Source organism: Heptranchias perlo, chromosome 7 (assembly GCF_035084215.1).
Source record: "Heptranchias perlo isolate sHepPer1 chromosome 7, sHepPer1.hap1, whole genome shotgun sequence".
Classification (NCBI taxonomy): domain Eukaryota; kingdom Metazoa; phylum Chordata; class Chondrichthyes; order Hexanchiformes; family Hexanchidae; genus Heptranchias; species Heptranchias perlo.
Genome location: NC_090331.1, coordinates 96,620,510 through 96,646,717, shown reverse-complemented (window position 1 = coordinate 96,646,717; position 26,208 = coordinate 96,620,510). Strand labels below are relative to the sequence as shown.

The 26,208-nt window shown below is 42.8% G+C and overlaps 1 protein-coding gene across 5 annotated transcripts in view; it reads right to left on the bottom strand.

The window, feature by feature from the left end:
- pcnt (pericentrin) overlaps positions 1-26,208 on the bottom strand; it is a 314,588-nt gene that overhangs the window by 189,777 nt on the left and 98,603 nt on the right. For all 5 annotated transcript variants that reach the window (XM_067988139.1, XM_067988140.1, XM_067988141.1 and 2 more), the window contains exons 10-15: positions 24,693-24,948; positions 17,569-17,648; positions 12,672-12,831; positions 11,089-11,225; positions 8,246-8,357; positions 1,399-1,666 (exon numbers count right to left, since the gene is read on the bottom strand). In XM_067988139.1, coding sequence (XP_067844240.1) covers positions 1,399-1,666; positions 8,246-8,357; positions 11,089-11,225; positions 12,672-12,831; positions 17,569-17,648; positions 24,693-24,948 — 1,013 coding nt within the window. The remainder of the gene's footprint in view (positions 1-1,398; positions 1,667-8,245; positions 8,358-11,088; positions 11,226-12,671; positions 12,832-17,568; positions 17,649-24,692; positions 24,949-26,208) is intronic.

The window sequence follows — 26,208 nt, the reverse complement described above, 5'->3', positions numbered from 1 at the left end:
CATTTTACTACTGTTAACCTAAGCTGCTCCCTGCTTGCCAAGTGTCACCTAGCAGACAGCCATTGCAGGCTGGCTCCTCATACATCTTCCATTTGCTACTAGGCCTGGGCCATTCCTCCATGCAGCTACTCTAGACTATTCCCTGACATTAACCCCCAATGCCCCACTCCTGAGTGTTCCCAATGAGACCCGAAGAGCTGCTCCTGCCTTCCTTTTCCTGAGAATCTGAAGCATCAAGTCCTGAATGAAGTGCAAGAAAATTCTGAACTCAAGACCACTCCCCCACCACTCTACACATTGCTGCTAGACACTAGCTCGAATGAATGCCTCCAGACCCAAGCCCTTCCCCAGGTACTGGCATCCCCGAGCAGACTTCACCCTCCCTAATGCAACCACACCCCAAGCCATGCTTCCAAATTCCAAATGTTGCCAGACTTCAGGATCCTCTCCCCACTTCTTCCCAGACCCTAACCCATCCAGTCTCCAAGACCCAGCTTCCGTGAGTAATGTCAACCCCTAACCCCTTTCTCCCATAAGCCCCAGATCCTAACATCCCCTTTAAAGAGCTGCCAGACAACCCAAACCCAGGTCCCTACATACAGTAATCCTACCGATGAATAAGTGGCAGGCAGGAACGAACAAAATCTACCCAACTGAAGAACAGGAAGGTATAAATTACAACTCAGCACTCAAACAAGTACCAATAAAATAACTTTTAAGGAGAAGGAGAACCAATGAATTCATTCAAAATGCTTTAGCAAGGAAATACATAGAAGTTACAACATGGAAACAGGCCAATTGGCCCAACCAGTCTATATCAGCGTTTACCCTCCAAATAGAACAGGAAAGGCAATAAAATCACTTCAAATGTGTTTTGAAAATCCTTTCAGCAGCCATGATTCCTCAGCCAGCTGACAATACACAGACAACAAATACATAACGCAACATGGAAATCATTTGCAAAATATCAATTTAACTTAAATCTAAAGTTGCCTAATTCCTGTTGGAAACACATACAGTAAGTGTAGCCTACCCCCATCTCCTAAGGCTTAACCTCGGGCATGGGTCTTGGGCCAGAGATTGACTTGAAGGGCTGCTGTCAGTACTCCTGCTGCAACTGCAGCTGTTTTCTAGCCCCATTGCGTGAGCAACACAGGAGAAGCATTAGCTAATAAGCGAGTTGTTCCTGCCCTGCATGTATAGGATTCTCCATTGAAAGCAGGTTACTCCCACTGATAAGTTTTGGGATAAATTGGTTAACAGTAGAAATCCTGCTATAAGCAAGCTTGTTTTCTTGTCAAATTCATGCAGAAATAAATAATTATTCAAATTAAGCATAAAATCTTAAAAGCAACATCACATTGGTTACAGCATGAAATAAATTATATTCTCTTTTACCTTGGCTCTACAGTCTGGTTTACACTGAGATCAGATTCAAGGCCAAGGGGTAGTCTGGTGTCTTCCTGGAGGCGCTGTTCAAGTTGAGTAACTTCCTCATTGTATTTCTCTTTTATGTCTTTCAGGTTCTCTTCAAAGTAACTCCTCAATTGTTCCAGCTCACCAACATGCTCCTTCTGCAATTGCTCCCGCTGTTGAGCAAACTCCTGCTTTAGACGTTCCACGTCTTCTACTCGAGACGTACGAGCCAGAAAATGTTCTTTGAACTCTACACAGGGATTATAAAAATATATAACAGTTTATTATTTGCGATAAACACAGAACCATATTAGTATAAATGCACTGCCCTAAAAGGACTCCCTATTGACCTACCCTAGTTTTGTGTGATTGGGATGCAAGTAGAACCCAAGAGACAGGCCTCACCATTGGGATGTGGCTACTCCAGCTTTTCTAAAGAGGAGCATCAAATTTAGTATCACAATACTAGTTATATTACAACTTTACTTGTTAAAAAAAAAGCACAAAATTTGCATTTAGCTTCCAAATACACCCAGTCATCAAAATTCATGTCTATTTGTCACACTTAATGTAAGGTTGACTTTTCAGCCGCACAGTCTAGATCGGGAGCAGCTGGTGCAAACCTCCCTTCAAACCCTCCCCGACACTATTCAGTCCCCCTGCCGGGATACGATTCCGCAGAAACCACTCACTCTCCAGTCCTTCCCCAAGGTCATTCTTCTGTGTGAACCAAAACAGTGAGTGCCAGCTGGACATTTCAAACAACTAAGTTCAATTCTGTCCACACAATGCATTTTTAGCAACAGGAACTCTGACCCATTCTTTCCTTCTCTACACGAGGGACAATGTAGCCAATTGAGCACCCACTCTGCCACACTGGCTGAGATCAACTAACTCAACACAGGTTGAGAATTAAAGCTTTCCTCCATCACACCAGCTGGAGCAGAAATTCCATTCAATAATAAAATGAGCACACATCTTCAAAATAAATGGTAGAACAAGATATGCAGCACAAAGTCAAAAGACATGATTTTGGTTCTTTCAAAAAGGAAAGAAAAGTCTGCACAGTCAATGACCTCCTGGAGAATTCACATCAGAGGAGTTTAGAGAAAGCCCAGATCAAGTGGTCATCAATGGGAGAACATAACAGGGAGGGCTTCAGGATTGGGAGAGACAGACAGCTCCAGAGTAAGAAATAGTACAGTATTAGGTGGGATCAGACTAAGGGAGAATACAAGAAGGTCTTAAGATAGGTTTAGAGTGTATGTGTGTCAACGCACGAAGTGTGGTAAACAAGGTTGGTGAGCTGCAGGCACAAAAAGCGCATGGGAATAGGATGTTGTGGCGACAACAGAGACCTGGCTCAAAAAAGGGCAGGATTGGGTACTAAATATTCCTGGATACAAGGTGTTCAGGAAGGTAGGGAGGTGGAAAAAAAGCAGGGTTGGTGGCGGGGGGGGGGGGGGGGGGGGGAGGTGGCAGTGGCGGTATTACTTAAGGAGAATATTGCAGCGCTGGAGAGAGAGGATGTCCTTGAGGGGTCATGGACAGAATCTATTAGGTTAGAATTAAGAAACAACAGAGGTGCCATTACACTACTGGGTGTATTCTATAGGCCACCAACTAGTGGGAAGGATAGAGAAGAGCAAATTTGCAGGGAAATTACAGAGAGGTGCAAGAACTGTATAGTGATAATGGGGGATTTCAACTATCCTAATAAAAACTGGGATAGTAATAGTTTAAGGGGCAAAGAGGGGGAGAAATTTCTGAAGTGTGTTCAGGAGAATTTTCTTGATCAGTATGATTCCGGCCAAACGAGGAAGGAGGCATTGCTGGATCTGGTTCTGGGGAATAAGGTGGATTAAGTGGAGCAAGTATCTGTGGGGGGAACATTTAGGGAACAGTATCATAAGGTTTAGATTAGTTATGGAAAACAACAAGGAGCAATCTGGAGCAAAATTACTTAATTGGAGGAGGGCCAATTTCAGAAGGAACCTGGCCCGGGTAAATTGGAATCAAAGATTGGCAGGCAAAACTGTAATCGAGTAATGGGCGGCCTTTGAAGAGGAGATGGTTCAAGTAGTCTAGGTACATTCCCATGAGAGCAAGGTAGTGCAATCAAACCCAAAGCTCCCTGGATGACGAAAGAGATAGAGAGTAAGATGAAGCAGAGAAAGGGGGCGTATGGCAGGTCAGGTTGATAATACAAGTGAGAACCTGGCTGAATATAGAAAGTACAGTGAAGTGAAAAGGAAAATAAGAGGGGCAAAGACAGAGTATGAGAATAGACTGGTGGCTAATATAAAAGGGAATCCAAAAGTCTTCTATAGGCATATAAATAGCAAACAGGTAGCAAGAGGAGTGGTAGGGCCGATTAGGGACCAAAAAGGAGGCAGAGGGCATGGCTGAGGTACTAAATGAGTATTTTGCATCTGTCTTTACTGAGGAAGATGCTGCTAGGGTCACAGTAAGAGAGGAGGTAGCTGAGATACCGGATGGTCTAAAAATTGATAAAGAGGAGGTACTAGAAAATTGATAAGTCATCCGATCCAGATGGAATGCATCCTAGTTTGCTGAAGTAAGTAAGGGTGGGAATTGTAGAGGTGCTGGCCATAATCTTCCAATCCTCTTTAGATATGGGGGTGGTGCCAGAGGACTGGAGAATTGCAAATGTTATGCCCTTGTTCAAAAAAGAGTATAAGGATAAACCCAGCAACTACAGGCCAGTCAGTTTAACCTCGGTGGTGGGGGAGCTGTTAGAAACGATAATCCGGGACAAAATTAATAGTCACTTGGATTGGACAAGGTGGATTAACAAAGGAAAGCCAGCACGGATTTATTAAAAAAAAATCTTGTTTAACTAACTTGATTGAGTTTTTTTGATGAGGTAACAGAAAGGGTTGATAAGGACAATGCAGTTGAAGTGGTGTTTCAAAAGGTGTTTGATACAGTGCCACATAATAGGCTTGTCAGCAAAATTGAAGGCCAAGGAATAAAAGGGGCAGTGGCAGCATTGATACGAAATTGGTTGAATGACAGGAAACAGAGTAGTGGTGGACAGTTGTTTTTTGGACTGGAGGAAGGTATACTATATACACACATACACTAAAGGTATACAGTACACAATATATATATTAATGACTTGGACTTGGGTATACAGGGCACCATTTCAAAATTTGCAGATGACAAAACTTGTAAGTGTAGTACACAGTGAGGAGGATAGTAATAGACTTCAAGAGGACATACACAGGTTGGTGGAATGGGCAGAGACATGGCAGATGAAATTTAAATGCAGAGAAGTGCCAAGTGATACATTTTGGCAGGAAGAATGAGGAGAAGCAATATAAACTAAATGGTACAATTCTAAAGGGGGTGGAAGAACAGAGATCTGGGGGTATATGTGCACAAATCTTTGAAGGTGGCAGGGCAGGTTGAGAAAGCGGCTAAAAAAGCATACGGGATCCTAGGTTTTATAAATAGAGGCAGAGTACAAAAGCAAGGAAGTCATGATGAACCTTTATAAAACACTGGTTTGGCCACAACTGGAGTATTCTGACCAATTCTGGGCACCGCACTTTAGGAAGGATGTGAAGGCCTTAGAGAGGGTGCAGAAAAGATTTAATAGAATGGTTCCAGGGATGAGGGACTTCAGTCACATGCATAGAATGGAGAAAGTACACAGAGATATCAATGGACCGGTCAGGTGGGCAGAAAAGTGGCAAATAAAACATCAGTTCCCTCCAGGGATATCATGAGCTTAGTAACAGAAGAGGAAATTGGACTGCCAAAAATGTGTGTGGAGATGACTGGCCTGTTTTCGAATGTCTTTCAATTCAGGCTGTGTGTATAGGCGAGTTTGGTAGCGCAGAATGAAGATGCAAAGACATACCACTATCTGGTTGTTGATAAGCTGACCAATGCTGGTGTCCAGATGGGCCTCACCAGGGGGCCCCAGGCACAATAATGTGATCTTTGAGATACATCACTTCCATAGTTTCAGATCAGTAGGCAGATCCACATTCCATACCTGAGGATTTCTTTGCCCCCCCACACACCACAATACAGGAAGTTCAGCATTATCAAAGTTACAAATGACATCCTATGTGACTGTGACGATGGTAAACTACGCCTTCTCAACCTGTCTGCAGCCTTTGACATGGTTGACCACACCATCCTCCTCCAACGCCTCTCCTCCGTCGTCCAGCTGGGTGGGACTGCGCTCGCCTGGTTTCGTTCTTATCGATCCAGTCATCGCCAGTGAATCATCTGCAATGGCTTCTCTTCCCACTCCCGCACCGTTCTTCTGGAGCCCCCAAGTATCTATCCTCGGCCCCCTCTTATTTCTCATCTACATGCTGCCCCTTGGCGACATCATCCGAAAACACGACATCAGATTCCACATGTATGCTGACAACAGCTGATGACAGCTTTACCTCTCAGTCACCGCTCTCGACCCCTCCACTGTCTCTCATTTGTCACATTGCTGGTCCGACATACTGGATGAGCAACAATTTCCTCTAACTAAATATTGGGAAGGCTGAAGCCATTGTCTTTGGTCCCCGCTGCAAACTCCGTTCCCTAGTCACCGACTCCATCCCTCTCCCTGGCCACTTTGAGGCTGAACCAGACCGCTCACAACCTTGGCGTCCCATTTGGCCCTGGGATGAGCTTCCGAACGCATATCCGCTCCATTACCAAGACCGCCTACTTCCACGGTAACATCACCTATCTCCACCCCTGCCTCAGCTCATCTGCTGCTGAAACCTTCATCCATGCCTTTGTTACCTCCAGATTGAACTATTTCAATGCTCTCCTGGCCAGCCTCCCATCTTCTACCCTCCAAAATCTTGAGCTCATCCAAAACTCTGCTGCCCTTAGCCTAACTCGCACCAAGTCCCGTTCTCCCATCAACCCTGTGCTCGCTGACCTACATTAGCGCCAGGTCCGGGAACGCCTCAATTTTAAAGTTGTTGTTGTTGGCATAGGTCTGGGAGAAGCTTGAACAGGCCCCCCCAAGAGACAGCTACTAGTGTGTATTTGGGGTCATATTCCAATGAGTGGTACCACGGAGATTCAGTGTCTTTGGACCAGCAGGTGAAAGTTCAGAGTCAATAACATGCTAGGTTTGGTGCGATCAACTTTCGTCTCGATTATTACCTGGAGCCCATGTATGTTGATCATGTGGGTAGAGAAAGTTTAGGAGCTGTCATGCTTGGCTGCTGGGAACCAAATGTACCGGACTTGGAACTCAGTTGGTAAATGCTCCCAAAATTTGGTGCAGTTCTTGAGTCAGACTTGGTGGGCAAAATGTAAAATTGATGAAGAATATTTCACAGTCAAAAAGTTGATCCCGGAAAAAAAAAGCTTTGGAGAATATAAACCTACATGAGTGCAGGGGCTGATCATTTAACTGGGTGGAAAAACAAACTGCAATCTCGCAGATGCAGCACTCCTTAACCACTGTAACGAACACAGCTTATAACAAACACCTGGTTTTAATGATCCTAATGGCAAGACCTCATTTTTTTTGGAAATCAGTCTTACTACAACGAACACAAGCAGGATCAACCTGGACCAACCCGCATACATTGACAGAATTCAAGCTGAGGCTAATTGAAAGATCACTTATTGTAGTGCAAATCCCACACGATGTATGCATTTGTTGCCTGATAAAACGGCCCACGATCTGCACACAAACTGCAATGGGGCAACCACAGCCAGGCAACATGCGTGAAGTTGGCAAGTGAGAGATGTTCTTTGTCTCTGGGAAAAAAAACATCAAATCATCGACAATTTGGACCACACAAGAAAATCGCAAGCCACAATCTGCGAAGAACTCGGCTGAGCAAAGAGCACTGTTGCAATTGTATGGTTCAGGAGGAAAATCTGCTACTGTCGAAGATGAAATGCCAACTCAGAGTTAACAAATCCGTACTGCCACTCATGAAGATCTTGATGAAGGAGTCTATCGCTGGTTTGAAACAGCCAGAGAGTGACATTCCAGTGTCAGGCGATCTGTCACGGGCAAAGGCTGTTCTTTAGGCATCGAAAACTTCAAATGGATGGCAGCGGCATGATTTAAAACGTAAGACAGTCGCCGATAAAAAGGGTGGGGTTAACACGGAGGTAACTAGCGTATGGCGGATGGATGTTTTTCCATCCCTTACACGGAATTACAGTCCAAGAGACATTTGTAACGTCGATAATACTGGAATATTTTTAAATCAGCTCTTTCCCATAATCACTGAAGCCTACTATAATGAACAACCGGAGATAGTGATGTTTTCTGTCGGTCCCAGAGGTTTGTTATAGTGAAGTTCAATCGTATACAGCACAAGAACAGGAAGCTCACAAGAGCCAACACTCTGACATTGTGACGTTGCAGCTTGTCAAACGCTTTAAAGTTAGGGCTTTCTTTTTGTTCCTCCTTCCTCTCCCCTCCTCCCACATCAAGCGTATGGTTGCAGGTGCATTTTGCTAGTGTGTGGAGGATGCAATGACTATTGAACTTTAGGACATTCAAATGAATTTCAAGATGAAAAACCCCTCAGCTTTTTATTACTCTGATATGAAGCCTCTCTGGATCAGGACATCACCACCAAATTGGTTTTTTGTATAGTACAGCACGGGATGAGTAACTTCACAATTTGTAAACATACTCATCTATAACTTCTTTAAAGGTCACACAATATAAACGCATTTTCAGTGTCAAACATTTATCTTCCATTGTACACATTTCAACCAAAAGCAATTATATTATTGCATTTTTAAATGTAATGTTTGTTTCTCAGCACTCTTATTGAAACAGGACCATACATAAAAGATTTACCACTGAGCTCTTGACGACTGGTCCTCGTATTCTCCAGCTGAGACCACAGGTGCTCAAGCTCCTGTTCAGAACGCAATTTAAATTCATCATAGCTCGCCTGCAATTTTTCCATCTGTTAAATAAAAAAGTGTTAGCGTGTTCGAACAGTGAGTGACTCCTACTCTTATATCCTCATTAGATTACAGGCCCACTTCAAAAACAAACAGCTCTGTAGTACCCAAAGCTACTGGTGCTATGGAATCTGCCCCTTATATACTGTTGGGTGCATTCCACAGCACCAGAGCAACATACAATGGCAAATACACAGTTGTTTTAAATTTGTGATTGCTGACCTTTTTTCAGGCTGCTGGAGTTTCACCAATAGCTGGAAATGGCCCAGAAATAGGGGGAAACCTGCAGTCAAAAAGGGTGGTGGCTTCTGATTCTGGTGGCAGTGTTTTTATTTGATGTTGAAAGGGATATGGTCTCTGGGGCATTGGCGAAAACCACCCCTTTAGATGCACTGCTGCAGACTTCTGCAAGACAGCAGGGCTGCCTCAATTACTTTACTGTGTGAAAAGCAGTGTCACAGCTGTTGTCAGCTGTGCAGTGCTGTAAAACAATGGAGCCCTGAGTTTTCTTACCACAGCTGTACAAATTGGAGCTGAAAGGGCACAGAAGGAGAACTTAAGGATCAATACTAGCCCTTAAGAACTATTGCAGGAAATCAAAGTGGCATGGTTCAGCTATGAGAACTAATGCAGGGGGTAAAAGGAATGATTGAAAAAATAAAGAAAGCACTAGGCCCCTGCACACTTTCTAGTTGCACCCCCACCTCTACCCTTCCATGCTGAAGTCTTGAAGGCACTAGAGTCATGACTGGCCTCACTATCCCCCGGTTACAAGCCCTGCTGCCATTTATCATAGTATCTTACAGCACATTCGGCCCATGCCGGCTCTTTGAAAGAGAACATAAGAACATAAGAAATAGGAGCAGAAGTAGGCCATATGGCCCCTCGAGCCTGCTCCACCACTCAATAAGAATGATCTTTGGCTTCAACTCCAAATACCCGCCCGATCCCCATATCCCTAAGAGCTATCCAATTAATCCCACTCCCCCTGCCCTTTCCCCATATCCCTGTAAGTTTTTTCCCCTTCAAGTATTTGTCCAATTTCCTTTTGAAAGTTATTATTGAATCTGCTTCCACCACCCTTTCAGACAGTGCATTCCAGATCAGAACAACTCCCTGCGTAAAAAAAAATCCTCTTGTCGCCTCTGGTTCTTTTGCCAATCACCTTAAATCTGTGTCCTCTGGTTACCGACCCTTCTGCCATTGGAAGCAGTTTCTCCTTATTTACTCTATCAAAACTGTTCATGATTTTGAACAACTCTATATAATCTCCCCTTAACCTTCTCTGCTCTAAGGAGAACAACCTTAGCTTCTGTCTCTCCACATAACCTCTCATCCCTGGGACCATTCTAGTAAATCTCTGTTGCACCCTCTCTAAGGCCTTGACATCCTCTCTAAAGTGTGGTGCCCAGAATTGAACACAATACTCTAGCTGAGGCCTAATCAGTGATTTATAAATCTTGACAAAATTTCTATTAGCATGATACGTAAGACAAGAAAATAATGAAAGCAACATGCTACATTAAACTTAACACCTTAACTCAGTGGGACTGCCCTCACCTGGTTCCATTCCTATCGATCCAGTCATAGCCAGAGAATCACCCGCAATGGCTTCTCTTCCCGCTCCCGCACCGTTACCTCTGGAGTCCTCCAAGGATCTATCCTTGGCCCCTCCCATTTTTCATCTACATGCTGCCCCTCGGCGACATCATCCACATATATGCTGACGACACCCAACTCGACCTTACCACCACCTGTCTCGACCCCTCCACTGTCTCTGATTTGTCATGCAACTTGTCAGACATCAAGTATTGGATGAGCAGAAATTGGAAAGACCGAAGCCATTGTCTTTGCCATAAACTCCGTTCCCTCGCCTCCAACTCCATCCCTCTCCCAGGCAACTGTCTGAGGCTGAACCAGACTGTTCGTAACCTTGGCGTCCTATTTCACCCTGAGTTTTACATCCTACCCCATATTCTCTCCATCACCAAGACTGCCTACTTCCACCTCTGCAACATCGCCCGTTTCCCCCCCACTTCCTCAGCTCATCTGCTGCTGAAACCCTCATCCATGGCTTTGATACTTCTAGACTTGACTATTCCAATGTTCTCCTGGCTGGCTTCCCACCTTGCACCCTCATAAACTTGAGCTCATCCAAAACTCTGCTGCCCATATCCTAGCTCGCACCAAGTCCCGTTCAACCATCACCCGTGCTCGCTGACCTACATTAGCTCCCGTTCCGGGAACGCCTCGATTTTAAAATTCTCATCCTGATTTGCAAATCCCTCCATGGCCCCTCCCCTTCCTATCTACAAGCCTTACAAACCTCAGATCTCTGCACTCCTCTAATTCTGGCCTTTTGCGCATCTCCGATTTTAATCGCTCCACCATTGGCGGCCGTGCCTAGGCCCTACGCTCTGGAATTCCCTCCCTAAACCTCTCTGCTTCTCTACCTCTCCCTTTAAGATACTCCTTAAAACCTACCTCTTTGACCTGTCCTTATGTGGCTTGGTGCCAAATTTTGTTTGAAAACGCTCCTGTGAAGCGCTGTGGGATGTTTCACTATATTAAAGGTGCTATATAAATGCAAGTTGTTGTAATGTTATGAGGGAGGACCTTGCCTTGCCTTCTGGTGAAATCTGGAAACAAATCCAGAGACATGTGGAACAGGACGTGTCAAAAAACCTAGAGTTAAAACAAAGTTCCCAACCACTATTAATCAATTCTACTCACCTCTGCATGATGGTCCTCCTCTTTTTTATCAAGTTCTCTCAGCAACTCATCCTGCTTCTGTTGATATTCGACTTCAATTTGTTCCTGAAGTTTTGTCAAATTGGACTGATGGAGGCTCTCCAAGTTCTGACGCTCGACTACAACACAGCATGGTAGAGGAAGTGTCACTTCTTTATCATCTTAACGTTTTTACACATACATAAGTTTTTGGGAAATGAAAAAATGTCCCAGTGCAGTAGGGGATGGGCACAATGTTGGAGCAGAGTACGGTGAGAATTATTCACTAACTATACTGTGCCAGAGAGTGCTTGATGCAAATGTTGGGTGCCCAAAATGGAAAGTGTTCTATTCCTAAAAGCCATTGTCTGGATGAGCACAAAATTCACAACAAAAAATGACTAGCATTACATTACAGGAAGTAGAAAACACGCAAGGAAACCCATTTCTACTCAGCAGGATCACATGGAACAAGAAAAGGTGAATTGGCCCACTCAATCTGCTCCTTGTAACTGGTCATATACCACTTTTATTCAAAGTAGACAATATGATTGTTTCTTGCAACTATTAACTAACAGTTGGAAAATCCCCAGAGCATAAATTCCAGTTGCGTTCCACAGATGAGTGTCGCACACTCCGAACGGGACTAAAAAAAAAATGCAGTGTTTGATTAAGTATTTCCCCGCTTCGGCCTATACTTTTATTGAGAAAATAAGGTGAATGACCAAGGCCCATAGGGCAGAAGTGCAACTGGGTTGAAAAGAGAAGGCAAAACAAGGTAAATTAAGTAGATGTTGGCTAGGTAATGCCAAGCTTGTGGTGTAAAAGCCTGCATATTGTTGACAGATTGAGGAAGGGAAGACTAAGGAGAAAGCAAGGAGTGCCACAGTTCTGGAGGTCCTGGGAAAAGCAGTTAAGAGGAGGAGACAAAGCAGCCTGATTTCAACAAAAGGATGGAGGAAGAAGAAAACATGGGAATGAGACTTCAATCCTTTTTTAACAACAGATCTCTCCAGCTCAATTTTAAACAGAACCAATCAACCCAGCAGAAAAGTCTTTGAATTGAATTTATTCTACATATTTTCTACACTGGCTTGGAGAAAATTGTTTGCTCGAGTCTGGTCCATTATTCATTCTAATATCCACAAAATGGATATTAGGATGGATAATGAAAATTTTCCTGAGGTACAATATCACACATTTATTCCACGAGCAATAGCAATGTCATCCAGAACAAAAATAAATCTACTCTAATTTATCAGTGGGGAACTTTGACATCCCTTTTGCAATCCGGCAAGAAAGCTTTATGTTATTCACAAAAACAGGTAATCATGCATACACTCCGTCTGCCAATGGTTAGATTGCCTTCTTTTAAAAATGTGTCACACACACTATATATATATCTCTGGGCATATAGCCCAATTCCTCTGCTCTAACTGGATTTTTGGTAAGATTGTCATCATGCCCACCCACAAACAGGTGCTGCATGGAAAAACTTTGATAACGCCAGCTCAGAGCACCAAATATCTTGGCTCTGTTATTTGCCAATGAGCTACACTGTTTTACTTTGGAACATTTGCTCTTACTTTTCTCATACTCTCGATGTTCGTCTCCTTCATTACGGATTGCTTGGAGGTCATTCTGCAGCGTCTCCACCTTCCTGCCCCATTCTTCCAGCTCGGTTTGATGCTGCTCCTGGCTCTCAATGCGCTGCCTGGACTCTTCCTCCCACTCTTTTTGCATGTTCTGTTGGAATAGAACAGATTGCTCTTGTTGTTCACCATTACACAACTTAAAAAAAAATAAATGCAATCAGATCAAAAGTTGTTACTATGAAATATTTAGACCCACAGTTGACCTTGTGTAATGTTAGACAAAAATATTAAAATATTAAAACTCTTATGCAATCCCTTTTTCATTTCTTTGTCACTGTCAATGTATTTTTATTTTAAAATTTCTTCTGATATTTGGGTTGTAATCCAGTGGATCTTTGTAGTCAACTTAATTAGCCTGCTTTTGGGATTCTTGCTTTTGATAAAAAATAGGTTTACTTGTGCAAAATATAACCAGATGTGCATATGATTCTAAATTATATATTTACCCCCTCACTGCATAAGTTGTGATTAAACTGGAGGTTTTATTTTGATGCAAGGTGCCTATTCCCTGGTCCACATGCTTATTTTTTACTTTTCCAGGATTTTACAGTGTTCTCTGTTGCTTTCTAATGCAACTGAACACTTTTAGGAAACCGGACAATGCAGCCTCTAAAGTTTGTATAAAGACTACAGCTGTTGTTACATTGATTTCGTGCCTTAGTAGCGCTAGTGACGCTTGACGCATGGGCCTTATGTAGCCAACAACAATAACTTGCATTTATATAGCGTCTAACAGAATAATACATCCCAAGATGCTTCATGGGGGTGTAATGAGACGAAAACTGACACCGAGCCAAAGATTGGTGACTAAAAGCTTGGTCAAAGAGGTAGGTTTTAAGGAGCGTTTTAAAGAAGGCAAGAGAGATAGAGAGATTTAGGGAGGGCCTAGACGACGGAAGACACGGCCACCAACAGGGTGGCAAAGGAGTTGGCAGAATGCATAGTTCTCGGAAGGTTGTAGGGCTGGAAGCAGGAGCACCAAGTAAATTTACCAGATATGCTAAAGCCAGTAGCCAGGTAATTTTTTAAAATACCTGCGTGTTCCCAGCTGCCAGCTTAGCATATTGGGCAAGTTTACTTTGGTGCTTCCATCAGATGCACAATGCCCGTATATTGACAACCAGCAGCACTTCTAAGGCATAAAATCAGTAGAAAATAAATGCAAAAGAAGCCCAGCCCTTGCTCGATGAGGCTGAGGCAGTTAGTTTTTTTATTGGGCCTCAAGAAAATACATTCATATATACAATGGTGGCATTAAATATATGTATGAGTGTACATTCACACAGTCATTGTATATTTAAGTATATATACACATACCTATTTTATACAAGGCCACGTCAATATTTAAGAATAGGTTAGACAGTTGAAGGAAAGGGGAAATGAGGGGATATGCGAATTGAGTGGACACATGGGATTAAGCCTACTGCTCATATGGAGCATAAACTCCAACATGGGCTCGCTCGGCTGTATGGCCTGTTCTCAAGTTGTAATTTTTTAGGTAATTTTATTTAATTCACATATTTTATGTGAATGTACATTCCTGTACAGGTTTTATGATGTCACTGCACCTTTTGAGTGACAGTGCTTGTTGGAGGAATACATCGATGCAGTCAAGTTTCTTAACATGACTGTGCTTGCACTGTAAGCAATGTCGGTTGGGGGGTGTTAAAGCAGCTTGTTTGGTCCAGGTTTTGCATCGTGGTGGTCATGTCAGTTGCGGTCGATATCCCTCATACCCTGTGAGTGGAATGATGTGCTTCCAATAGCAGCACCTTAACATCTCTACTCCAAGAGAGGACAACACAGAATCCTAGCAACACTTAACACCCTTATCATAATAAAACCTCCGAACGTAATTCACAAAAATAACCGGAGGTGGAGAAACAGGGGAAGGAATAGGGCTAATGCCAAAAGGCAGATTGGGGCAGCAGATTTTGAGGCGGCTTTTTGAGGGGTTAGTAAGGCAAAATCAGACGATATTTTTTTCACCAGAACACTCATTCAACCAGAAATTTATTTTATTAAAAACATTGCAAATATTGAAGAAATATTTTATTAAACATATAAATCTTGTTTAATAATTAATTTTGGAGCAAAAACATTACAAATCAATTTACTGTTTTCTAAAGGAGAACCCGTCCATTGCAAAAAGGAGGCACAAGATCAAACCAGTCAGATTGGTCGCCCTGGGGTGGGCCTACCTCAGAGAATCACACCTCAGGCTGGGAATGCAAATCTCCCACTGGCACAGTTTGGGAATGCATTGGTCTTTCCCTCACAAAAAAGACTTGGACGTGGCTATTTTAAAATGCGTTTTAAGCAAAAGCTACCTAAAAAGGTGTCAGCTTTTTAGGATAGCCCCATGCAGACTTATGATTCCGTAAACAGATAAATGGTAATTAATATACGAGATGAGAAGTGGCTGCTTTCAGAAACCAAAGGGTCAATTCACTAACAATGTCTAGTAATTGAGTAAGACGTCTAGCACCATAGTGTTGGAAAATTCTTCTGATTTCTATTAGCCTTTGAAGACATGCTTTATCAAATCAGGACAGAGACACCAAAAAGTGGAATCAAGCAACCAAGAGATTGCGTTTTTAAGTTGAATTGGGTTAGCATACCTTTATTTTTGTAATAGCATGCAAAACATGATCTACTGATGTACTGACTGTCTCTCATCATACTCAATGTTCTGTATATTTTGCCTACTGTGGAATAAAACAGCTTACAAATTGAACCGAATGTTGTCTCACCTAGTGTTAACTCAGTTCGGTTTCAGTGGGACTAACGAAATCCACAGAGATCTGATCCAGAACACATTGTTACGTTCCCAGGTCCCATGAAACACCCACCCTCTGGCATGGTTTTCTGAAGTCAGGTGACTCCAAAGCGATGAGCATATTGGTATGAAGTCATGGTGCTCAGTGTTTGTAATGGACGAGGTCATGTGGAGGATAAACACCAACATACACAGGGACATTCCCCATAACGGACATCACTTGAGCGGCCTCACAGGATAAACAGCCTACCCAAGAGCCCTCTGGATATTTCCTGAGCCTTTGGTCATTTCCTGGCATACCTGGTTGTCCTATATCAGGAGGTTCTCCAGCCGGGCTGTACCAAAACATTAACCTATTTTTCAGAACAATCTACTGTGCATTTCAAGCATTTTGGTTTCTATTTCTGTTGAACATCTCTGGATGCATGTAGCAGATATCCCCATAGCTATACACAAGACAGGTATAATTGCAAAAAGATGCACTTCTTGGTCTCCAAAAAATAACTTATAATCCTGAAAACCTGAAGCACTGGATCAAAATTATGTTCCGATAAATAATATTTTGGGTTACGGAATAAGAGTAATTTGAGACATGACATATGGTATTAAAGGGACAGTGGCAGCGTGGATACGAAATTGGCTGAGAGACAGAAGCAGAGAGTAGTGGTGAACGGTTGTTTTTTTAGACTGGAGGGAAGTATACAGTGGTGTCCCCCAGGGGTTGGTATTGAACCACTGCTCTTTTTGATTTAAATTAATGACCTGGACTTGGGTACAGAGGGCATAATTTCAAAGTTTGTGGATGACACAAAGCTTGGAAATGTAGTAAACAGTGAGGAGGATAGTAGCAGACTTCAGGAGGACATAGTCAGACTGGTGAAATGGCAGACACATGGCAGATGAAATTTAACGCAGAGAAGTGTGAAGTGATTATTTTGGAACGAAAAATGAGGAGAGGCAATATAAACTAAATGGTACAATTTTAAAGGGAGTGCAGGAACAGAGAGATTTGGGGTGTACACAAATCTTTGAAGGACAAGTCGATAAAGATGTTAAAAAAGCATAAGGGATCCTTGGCTTTATAAACAGAAGCATAGAGTACAAAAGAAAGGAAGTTATGTTGAACCTTTATAAACACCGGTTAGACCTCAGCTGGAATATTGTGTTCAATTCTGGGCACCACACTTTAGGAAGGATGTCAAGGACATGAAGAGGGTGCAGAGGAGATTTAACAGAATGGTAACTGGGATGAGGGGCTTCAGTTAAGTGGAGAGGCTACAGAAACTGGGATTGTTCTACATGGAGCAAAGAAAGTTCAGGGAAGATTTAATAGAGGCGTTCAAAATTACGAAGGGTTTTGCTGAAGTAGATAGGGAGGAACTGTTTCCATTGGCAGGCGGATCGGAAACCAGAGGACACGGATTCAAGGTAATTGGCAAAAAGCCAGTGGGGAAATGAGAATTTAAAAAAAAAACTCAGCGAGTTGTTATGATCTGGAATGCACAGCCTAAAAGGGTGGTGGAAGCAGATTCAATACTAACTTTCAAAAGAGAAGTGGATAAATACTTAAAAAGGAAAAATTTGCAGGGATATGGGGAAAGAGAAGAACTAATTGGATAGCTCTTTCAAAGAGCCAGCATAGGTATGATGGGCCAAATGGTCTCCTTCTGTGCTGTATTATTCTATGATAGGTGTAGCCTTCTTGGGAGAACAGGTGACTTTGGACCGATGGCTCCCAAAGTTTTCCACTACTGGGGGTTTTCTTCACTTCATGTCTGAGTCTGTTGTATACTAATTGAGAGCCATGAGTAATCAACAACTCCATTATCGTTGCATCATGCGAGTACCAGGATAGCAGAAGGCGAACTAGATGGACCGTGGTCTTTTTTCATCTAGCAATTCCTAATTGAAATTTATCTAATTCTGATCAAACTTCAGGTGGTGGTCTAAAGACTTTTGTTTCAGTGTATTCTTGAGATAGATGTTAATTTGTTGCCAATTGAAGAACAAAACTTTCCTAAAATTTAAATAAACAAAGTAGTCTCATACTTGCAGTTTCTTTGCTCCCTCTGCAACCACCTTGGCCTTCAAAAGAGCTGCTTCTTCTTCCAATGCCGTCCTTAAATCCTCTGAAAACAAAAGTATGTTTATGGAATGTCAGTTGACCAGCTATGGCTTTCCTTTTCTCCCTTCAATTCTACAACATGGTTTCATGTATCAGCCGTGACTCAGTGGTAGCACTCTCACCTCAGTCAGAAGGTTGTGGGTTCAATTCCCACTCCAGAGACAAAATCCAGGCTGACACTTCAGTGCCGTACTGAGGGAGTGCTACACTGTTGGAGGCACCGTCTTTTCAGATGAGACGTTAAACTGAGGTGGATGTAAAAGATCCTATGCTACTATTTGAAGAGGAGGAGCAGGGGCATTCTCCCCTGTGTCCTGGCCAATATTTAACCCTCAACCAACATCACCAAAACAGATTATCTGGTCATTATCACATTCCTGTTTGTGGGAGCTTGCTGTGCACAAATTGGCTGCCGCATTTCCAACATTACAACAGTGACTACACTTCAAAAGTACTTCGTTGTCTGTAAAATGCTTTGTGACTTCCTGAGGTTGTAAAAAACACTATATAAATGCAAGTCTTTTTTTACTTATCGTACATATGTTTTGAAAACATTAAATTTTGACTACCTCTGAATTTATATAACCTGACCTCTGGAGAAAACTGTGGGACAGGAGAAGGCCTAGAATCTGAATAGAAATGATAATGTAATGGTTGCAATTTTATTCTAAGCAAATGGAACAAAATTAGAATTTTCTTAAACTACTTAACAATAACATAACTAGGTAAAGCCACCTCACTGCATCGTGAAATGCACTGGCCTTGAGCTGGTTTTCTTACGCTTGCTACACTTGTCCATTTTGTTCTGGATAATGTGGCAACAATGAGCAGCAATTCCTTACAGGTAAGTTTCAAAGTAAGTTTGGGCAGTAAGGCATCATGTTTAGGTGACAAGCATTTTATGAAATCAACTGAGTACCAGCAATCACAAATGGACGATAGCATTTGGTACATGAATATAAAGCTTTTGACAGATCTTGGTGCAGGCATGCTGACTGAGCAGAGGAGGCATTAAGTTTGTTTTGATGCACGTGAAATACTGTACGGGTCAATTCCGAAGGGCTAACAACAGCTCAGGTGGGGTAACTTGTGCCTTAGCTGACTTGTATGTTAATGCTTGTTTGCTTTTCCACATAAATGTCCATAGAAGTTACAACACAGGAACAGCCATTTGGCCCAACCAATCTACATCAACATTTACCCCCAATGCGAGCGAAAAGTCCGAATCACATTTACTTGTCCTGTATCCATATCACTTTTTCTTCATCCACCTATCCAATCTTATCTTCAATGTTGACATAATTTCTGCCTCAACCACTAACCCTGGACGTCCTCACAACTCCCTGCGTAAAGAAGATTTTCCTGCCCTCTGTTCTAAAGCTCTTACTTTTAATCTTGAATCTATGGCTGCTTATTCTTGATTCCTCAACTACTGGAAATAGCCTGCTTCTATCCACCCTGTTATATCCTTTCACATTTTGAACACTTCTACCACATTGTCCGATAATCTGGATTGTTCTAACGCAAAGTACCCAGTTTTTTTTAGAAAGTCTTTCTTCCCACTTGTATTTCCACGTACCAGACAGCATCCTAGTGAATCTGCATCATGAATTCCAGTTAAAATCTAAACTTAAATCGGATTACACCCAAGCAGGACCGGGACCGATGTCCTCGCGGGGGTGTTTGCTAGTGCTGTTGGGGAAGGTTTAAACTAGAATGGCAGGGGGATGGGAACCTGAGCAGGAAGACAGAGGAGGGGGAAAACAAGGATAGAAACAAAAGACAGAAATGGAAGAAGCAATAGTGGAAGCCAGAGAAAACAAGGGCGAAAAACAAACGGGGCCATGGTGCAAAATAAAACTAAGATGACTAGCAATCTTATAAAGACAAGTCTAAAGGCATTGTGTCTTAATGCGTGCACCATTCGCAATAAGGTAGATGAATTAACAGCGCAGATAGATATTAATGGTTATGATATAGTTGCAATTACGGAGACATGGCTGCAGGGTGACCAAAGATGGGAACTGAACATTCAGGGGTATTCAATATTTAGGAAGGACAGGCAAAAAGGGAAAGGAGGTGGGGTAGCGTTGTTAGTAGAGGAGGAAATCAATGCAATAGTGAGGAAGGATATTGGCTCGGAAAATCACGATGTGGAATCTGTACGGGTGGAGCTAAGAAACACCAAGGGGCAAGAAAACGTTGCTGGGGGTTGTCTATAGGCCCCCAAACAGTAGTGGAGATGTAGGGGAGAGCATTAAACAGGAAATTAGAGACGCATGCAAGAAGGGTACAACTATAATCATGGGTGACTTTAACCTACATATAGATTGGTCAAACCAAATTAGCAATAACACTGTGGGGGAGGAATTCCTGGAGTGTGTATGTGATGGTTTTCTAGACCAATATGTTGAGGAACCAACTAGAGAACAGGCGATCTTAGACTGGGTATTGTGCAATGAGAAAGGATTAATTAACAATCTTGTTGTGCGGGGTCCCTTAGGGAAGAGCGACCATAACACAATAGAATTCCTCGTTAACATGGAGAGTGAAGTAGTTGAATCCAAAACTAGGGTCCTGAATCTAAATAAAGGAAATTATGAAAGTATGAGATGCGAGTCGGCTATGATAGATTGGGGAACTTTACTAAAAGGGATGACGATGGATAGGCAATGGCTAATATTTAAAGAACGTGTGCAGGAATTACAACAATTATTCATTCCTGGTCTGGCGCAAAAATAAAACAGGAAAGGTGGCTCAACCGCGGCTTACAAAAGAAATTAGGGATAGTATTAGATCCAAAGAGGAGACATATAAAATTGCCACAAAAAGCGGCAAGCCTGAGGATTGGGAGCAGTTCAGAATTCAGCAAAGGAGGACAAAGAGATTGATTAAGAGGGGAAAAATAGAGTAGGAGAGTAAACTAGCAGGGAACATAAAAGCTGACTGTAAAAGCTTCTATAAATATGTCAAGAGAAAAAGATTAGTGAAGACAAATGTAGGTCCCTTACAGTCAGAAATGGGGGAATTTATAATGGGGAACAAAGAAATGGCAGAACAATTAAACACATACTTTGGTTCTGTTTTCACAAAGGAGGACACAAATCACCTGCCAGGAATATTAGGGAACCAAGGGTCCAGTGAGAGGGAGGAACCGAAGGAAATCAGTATTAGTAAAAAAAAAGTGCTAGGGAAATTAATGGGGCTAAAGGCTGACAAATCCCCAGGGCCTGATAATCTACATCCCAGAGTACTAAAGGAAGTGGCCCTGGAAATAGTGGATGCATTGGTGATCATCTTCCAAAATTCTATAGATTCTGGAACAGTTCCTACAGATTGGAGGGTGGCAAATGTAACCACACTATTTAAAAGAGGAGGGAGAGAAAAAACAGAGAATTACAGACCAGTTAGCCTAACGTCAGTAGTGGGGAAAATGCTGGAGTCTATTATAAAAGATGTGATAACAGAACACTTGGAAGGCATTAACAGGATTGGATAAAGTCAGCATGCGTTTATGAAAGGGAAATCATGCTTAACAAATCTACTGGAGGTTTTTGAGGAGGTAACTAGTAGAATAGATAGGGGAGAACCAGTGGATGTGGTGTATTTGGATTTTCAGAAGGCTTTTGATAAAGTCCCACACAAAAGGTTAGTGTGCAAAATTAAAGCACATGGGATTGGGGGGAATATACTGACATGGATTGAGAATTGGTTGACAGACAGGAAACAGAGAGTAGGAATAAACGGGTCTTTTTCTGGGTGGCAGGCAGTGACTAGTGGGGTACTGCAGGGATCAGTGCTTGGGCCCCAGCTATTCACAATATATATCAATGATTTGGATAAGGGAACTAAATGTAACATTTCCAAGTTTGCAGACGACACAAAGCCGGGGTGGAATGTGAGCTGTGAGGAGGATGCAAAGAGGCTCCAATGTGATTTAGACAAGTTGGGTGAGTGGGCAAGAACATGGCAGATGCAGTATAACGTGGATAAATGTGAGGTTATCCACTTTGGTTGTAAAAACAGAATGGCAGATTATTATCTGAATGGTGATAGATTGGGAAAAGGGGAGGTGCAACGAGACCTGGGTGCCCTCGTACACCAGTCGCTGAAAGCGAGCATTCAGGTGCAGCAAGCAGTTAGGAAGGCGAATGATATGTTGGCCTTCATTGCAAGAGGATTTGAGTACAGGAGCAGGGATGTCTTACTGCAGTTGTACAGGGCCTTGGGGAGACCACATCTGGAGTAATGTGTGCAGTTTTGGTCTCCTTATCTGAGGAAGGATGTCCTTGCCATGGAGGGAGTGCAACAAAGGTTTACCAGGCTGATTCCTGGGATGGCAGGACTGATGTATGAGGAGAGATTGGGTCGACTAGGCCTATATTCACTAGAGTTTAGAAGAATGAGAGGTGATCTCATTGAAACATATAAAATTCTAACAGGAGTAGACAGACTAGATGCAGGAAAGATGTTCCCGATGGCTGGGGAGTCCAGAACCAGGGGTCACAGTCTCAGGATATGGGGATATGCCATTTAGAACCGAGATGAGGAGAAATGTCTTCACTCAGAGGGTGGTGAACCTGTGGAATTCTCTACCACAGAAGGCAGTGGAGGCCAAGTCATTAGATGTATTCAAGAAGGAGATAGATATATTTCTTAATGCTAAAAAGGATCAAGGGACATGTGGAAAAAGCGGGAACAGGGTACTGAGGTAGACGATCAGCCATGATCATTTTGAATGGCGGAGCAGGCCCGAAGGGCCAAATGGCCTACTCTTGCTCCTATTTTCTATGTTTCTCTGTTTCAGTTCAATGAAAAGCTCACGTTCTATAGTATTTACCCACAGCTTATCTCCTACTCACCACTGAATCCCTACTCTCCCAGTTTAGAAGTCTGTATTTTCACTCAGTTATCAGCTCACTTAGTGATGTGCTCTCCTCTTGAGCTGGAGCTCCGATGACTCATTTTTAATTCTATATATGGCCATCTAGGGAGCAACATATTGGTCATTGGGACCAAACAATCTAAAGAGCATAGCTTTTGAATTCTTTGCATGCTTATCCTGAAACGGACATCCTGGTGTGGTGTTTTTCTGGAGGATCATCACCCAATGCCAACACCATAGTTTCCTGAGAAACACAAACACCCATACAGAGCTCATAAATTAACAGAATGCTTGATGCTCTGTCTGACTAATCTAACCTGTGTCTGTAGAGAGGATGGAGACTTTGTCCCAAACTTTCACAACAAGAGGTCAATATGAACAGCAAAGAAAATTCAGCTGAGGAAAATTAAATGGTGCAATAGCAGAGGCCGATACATTATTAGGTGACCACGTGCAGCATCATCTATCTGCAATATCAGGATGATATGTCAGCTCAGCAAATGGCTTCTTTAGAAAGCTACGCCAAACTCCTACAAAGAAGAAGTTGTTTTCAAAATTATGAACGAGGCTGAAAAAAGCTAATTCAAATTAAGGAAGGGTTCAAAAGCTGGAGATATGATTTTAAAATTAGTACATTTTGGCAGAACTATTTCACAAGGTATAAGACAAATGTATTAAGTTACTAGAAAGGCAATTAAGCAAACAGCGTAAATAAGTTCAAGACACATTTGGAATGGCTTCCGCATAGGGAGATAGAGGGATTCGGGAGATCAACCAAAAACAAGCACATTTGTTGGGTCAAAAGGACTTTTGCTGTTGTAAAGTTTTCTTTGTTTCTCACATTCAAGTTTACATTGATCAGCACACAGTACTGACAATCCATCACCTAACTTTCCAGGCAACAGCGCACACAAACTATAACTTTCCTTTAAAGCCTTCATGAAAATCACTTAACAATTTGCATTTGCATAGCGTCTTTACCGTAGTAAAACATCCCAAGGCGCTTCACCAGCGTAATCAGTCAAAAATTGACATTGAGCCAAAGAGGGAGATATTAGGACGGGTAACTAAAAGCTTGGTCAAAAGGGTAGGTTTTAAGTAGGGTCTTAAAAGGAGGAGAGATGGTAGGGAGGGAGGGAATTCCAGAGCTTAGAGCCAAGGCAGCTGAAGGCACAGCTGCACTGGTGGTGCGATTAAAATTGGGGATGCGCAAGAGGCAAGAATTGGAGGAGTGCAGAGATCTTGAAGGGTTGTAGGACGTTACGGAGACAGGGAGGGAAGAGGCCATGGAGGGATTTCAAAACCAGGATGTGAATTTTAAAAATCGAGGTGTTCTCGGACTGGGACCCAACGTAGGTCAGGGAGCACAGGGGTGATGGGTGAATGGGACATGGTGCGGGTTAGGTTACGGGCAGCAGAGATTTGGATGAGCTCAAGTTTACAGAGGGTGCAAGGTGGGAGGCCGGCAAGGAGAGCATTGGAATTGTTGAGTCTGGGAGGTAACAAAAGCATGGATGAGGGTTTCAGTATCAGATGGGCTGAGGCAGGAGCGGAGACAGGCAACATTATAGAGATGGACGTAGGTGGTCTTTATGATAGAGAGGAATTGGGGTCTGAAGTTCAGCTCAGGGTCAAATAGGATGCTGAGATTGTGAACAATCTGGTTCAGCCTGAGACAGTGGCCAGAGAGGGAGATGGAATGTGTGGCTTGGGAACAGAGTTTGTGGCAGGGGCCAAAGACAATGGCTTCAGTCTTCCCAATCTTTAATTGGAGGGCATTTCAGCTTATCCATGACCAGATGATGGATAAGTAATCTGACAACACAGAGGCAGTGGAGGGGTTGTAAAACCTTCTTTCATTTGGTAGGGATTTAATTTGACATATGATGCAAAAAATATTGCAAATACATTATATGCAGTCCTGAAACCAGGGATGTAACAATTTTGTCCCAAGGCACAAGATTACTGTTTCATTTAGGTCAGCTAAGGAAATATATGCAGAATTAAACACTAAATTAGGATAACCTATCCTCACACACATGTGGCATGTAGTGATAGCTATTCTGCACAAATGCAGCATTTGCATGGAATTTCCACTAAGTATATAATGTGCAATCCCAGAATACAGAACCTGAGCCCACCCAACTTTGCAAGATACACTACCCATTTCCTGTTGGTGCTTCTCCAGAGATTGCTTCAAGTGCTGCTGGTTTTGTTCCCTAATGCACTCCAATTCGATGTGCTGTCGGTTCTGCAGCACTGCCACCTCCTGGCGTCGTTTATCATTCAGCATCTCTCGCAGCTCAGCAAGGGACTCCTCCTTCTCACGTTGCAGGTTAGACTGCATAAGCTCAAGTTGGGCCCTGTGCATGTTGTTCAGGCTTAGGCGCACGGATTCCAACTCCAGGTTGTGTTCTGTCTGTAGGAAAAGAACAGCTCATCTCAGAATATGGTCACCATATAAACTGGCCAGGGTAATTCAGTGGTACCTCAGGAACATTCTTGCTTGTTCAGCTGAATTATATACATCTTACATTCCATAAATAGAGATTTGGCTTGTGAAGTGACCTAAAAAAAAAATACCTGAAATAGTGGGGAATCAGGGTCTAATGAGAGTGAGGAACTTCAAGCAATTAAGATTAGTAAAGAAAAAGTACTGGAGAAATTAATGGGACTAAAAGCCGACAAATCCCCTGCACCTGATGGCCTACATCCTAGGGTTTTAAAAGAAGTGGCTGCAGAGATAGTGGAAGCATTGGTTTTAATCTTCCAGAATTCTTTACATTCTAGAACGGTCCCCGTGGCTTGGAAGGTAGCAAATGTAACCTCACTAGTCAAGAAAGGAGGGAGCAAGAAAACAGGGAACGGTAGGCCAGTTAGCCTGACATCAGTGGTAGGGAAAATGCTAGAATCTCATATTAAGGACGTGGTAACAGGGCACTTAGAAAATCATAATATGATTAGGCAGAGCCAACATGGTACGATGAAAGGGAAATCGTGTTTGACAAATCTATTAGTTTTCTGAAGGTGTAACTAGCAGGGTAGATAAGGGGGAACCAGTGGATGTAGTATATTTGGATTTTCAAAAGGCATTCGATAAGACCACACAAAATTAGGGCTCATGGGATTGGGGGTATTATATTACCATGACAGAGTAGATAGAGAGAAACTGTTCCCATTGTCGGAAGGATCAAGAACCAGAGAGTATAGATTTAACGTGATTGGCAAAAGAACCAAAGGTGACATGAGGGAATTTTTTTTTTTGTACACAGAGTGGTTAGGATCTGGAATGCACCACCCGAGGAGGTGGAGGAGGCAGACTCAATCATGGCCTTCAAAAGGGAACTGGATAAGTACTTGAAAGGAAAAACTTTGCAGGGCTACAGGGATAGGGCGGGGAATGGGGCTAGCTGGATTGCTCTTGCTTAGTGCCAGCGTGGACTTGATGAGCCGAATGGCCTCCTTCCATGCTGTAACCTATGATTCTATGATTGGTTAACAGACAGAAAAGAGAGTAGGAATAAACGGGTCATTTTTGGGTTGGCAGGCTGTAACTATTGGGGTGCCGCTAGGATCAATGCTTGGGCCTCAGCTGTTTACAATCTATATCAATAACTTAGGTGAGGGGACCAAGTATAATGTATCCAAGTTTACTGACGATACAAAGCTAGATGGGAAA